This window comes from Lacerta agilis, chromosome 17 (assembly GCF_009819535.1).
Source record: "Lacerta agilis isolate rLacAgi1 chromosome 17, rLacAgi1.pri, whole genome shotgun sequence".
NCBI lineage: Eukaryota > Metazoa > Chordata > Lepidosauria > Squamata > Lacertidae > Lacerta > Lacerta agilis.
In genome coordinates this window covers 38347992-38349674 of record NC_046328.1, presented here as the reverse complement: position 1 = coordinate 38349674, position 1683 = coordinate 38347992, and the positions used below count along the sequence as shown (strand labels likewise).

The following is a 1683-nucleotide window of genomic DNA, read 5'->3' as shown; positions in this document are numbered from 1 at the left end:
GTGTTGTGCTGCCTGCCAATCCTCGGGGTTGATGTTGAGCTTCACCACAACGCTTGTGGAGTCAAGAGAGTCTTCAGGAGGCTCAGCTTCTAACTCCATTCTTCCCTCACACCGGCAGCTCGTTTCCTCAAGGGCTTGACTACTGCAATTTATTCTAAGTGGGGACAACCCTTGGAGGCTACATGGAACTTTAAAATTACAGTACCCAACAGGAAAGAGAAAAAGCATTCCAGGACAACAAAGACTGTGCTGCAACAAAAGCTTTAATAGAGCAGGGGGAAGAGAAGGGGGAGATGTTTGTATTACAACAGCATCGAATATAGTTTTACATGACACAACTAGCATGTGGTGAAATACATTCTGTCCTGCCTTCCTTTATGGAAGGTTTCCTGCATCTAGCACAAAAAGCAAGCAGAGGGGGTGGAAAATAAATACCAGAGACAAGGTAACATAGTAAAAGTGCAATGTGTGAATGTCATGGTACAGGTTTCAGAGGCACGGAGCAACTCACGGCTTCTGCTTGAAACTGCAGCAGCTCAGCACTTGTGAAAGCTCAGGTCCTTAAATTCAGTTGCCGATTTCAGTCACGGTTGTCAGATTCCCAGGTTGCCCCAGATCCCGAGGGATAATCTACTTGAGCTTAGCAGGGATACCCGCAGATGCTTTGCCTGCGCTTTGACCCATAGCAGGATTTGCCCAGGTACCCACCTACAGAGCCCCCCAGTCCGTAGCGGGAAGAACCATAGCCAGAGCCTCCGTAGCCTCCATACCCATAGCCACCTCCATACCCATAGCCACTAGCACACGGGGAATAGCCGCCAACAGCCAACGGCTCGCAGCTGGCAGACAGGATGGCTCCTGGTATGGTCAATATAACTGGAGCTGGCTGGACCACCACTTCGGACGGTGGGACCTGGCTGATACAGGATTGTGGGACACCAGGGACGATGCCAAGGCTGCTGGATGACACGGCACCACCACCGCCATAACTGACAATGCCACCGCCGCTGCCGCCGCCGCTGCCGCCGCCGAAGCCGCCGCCGATGCCACCGCCAATGCTACCGATGCCTCCGCTGATTCCACCGCCGAAGCCACCGCCGATGCCACATTGTCCAATACCATGGGTAGGCCTGCTACATGGGATGGAGCAAGACTGAGAGTAGAAAGACATGTCTGGAGGGTGGAGGTGAGCCTGGGCAACAACAACAAGGAGAGAAGCAATTCATTAATTCGGAAGGAGGTGCAGAAAAGGGCTGCTGGAATCCACCATTTTTAAGTTTCTCACTTTTCCAATATAAATTCTAGTCCTCCCCAATTATGCTGAAAGTTGTAGGTTATTCATTCGCACAGATATGCCTGTGCATTTTTTTAAAAATCTACATTTCTCCTTATATACACATTTTAGTGCCATTTTGATGCAGACTTGCACAGAACTTCCCCGACTACAATAATGCATATTGGAGGGTATACAGTTGAAACTCGAAAAATTAGAATATCGTGGAAAAGTCCATTTATGTAAGCAATTGTTTTCATTAGCTACTGGAGTTTAATATGTGAGATAGACTCATGACATGCAAAGCGAGATATGGCAAGCCTTTATGTGTTATAATTGTGATGATCATGGCATCCAGCTGATGAAAACCCCAATGTTGAAATTGTTAATTTGGGGCTCTCATCAGCTGT

At 48.4% G+C, this 1683-nt stretch overlaps 1 protein-coding gene across 1 annotated transcript; it reads right to left on the bottom strand.

The window, feature by feature from the left end:
- Window positions 1–458: 458 nt before the first annotated feature.
- LOC117061761 (glycine-rich cell wall structural protein-like) lies at window positions 459–1171 on the bottom strand. Its single transcript, XM_033174719.1, has one exon. The coding sequence runs from the start codon at window positions 1169–1171 to the stop codon at window positions 641–643; it is 531 nt and encodes a 176-aa protein (XP_033030610.1). The 3' UTR covers window positions 459–640.
- Between the last annotated feature and the right edge of the window lie 512 nt (window positions 1172–1683).

Coding starts and splice junctions, on each gene's coding strand:
- LOC117061761 (XM_033174719.1), bottom strand. CDS start 1,171: ATGTCTTTCTACTCTCAGTCTTGCTCCATCCCATGTAGCAGGCCTACC.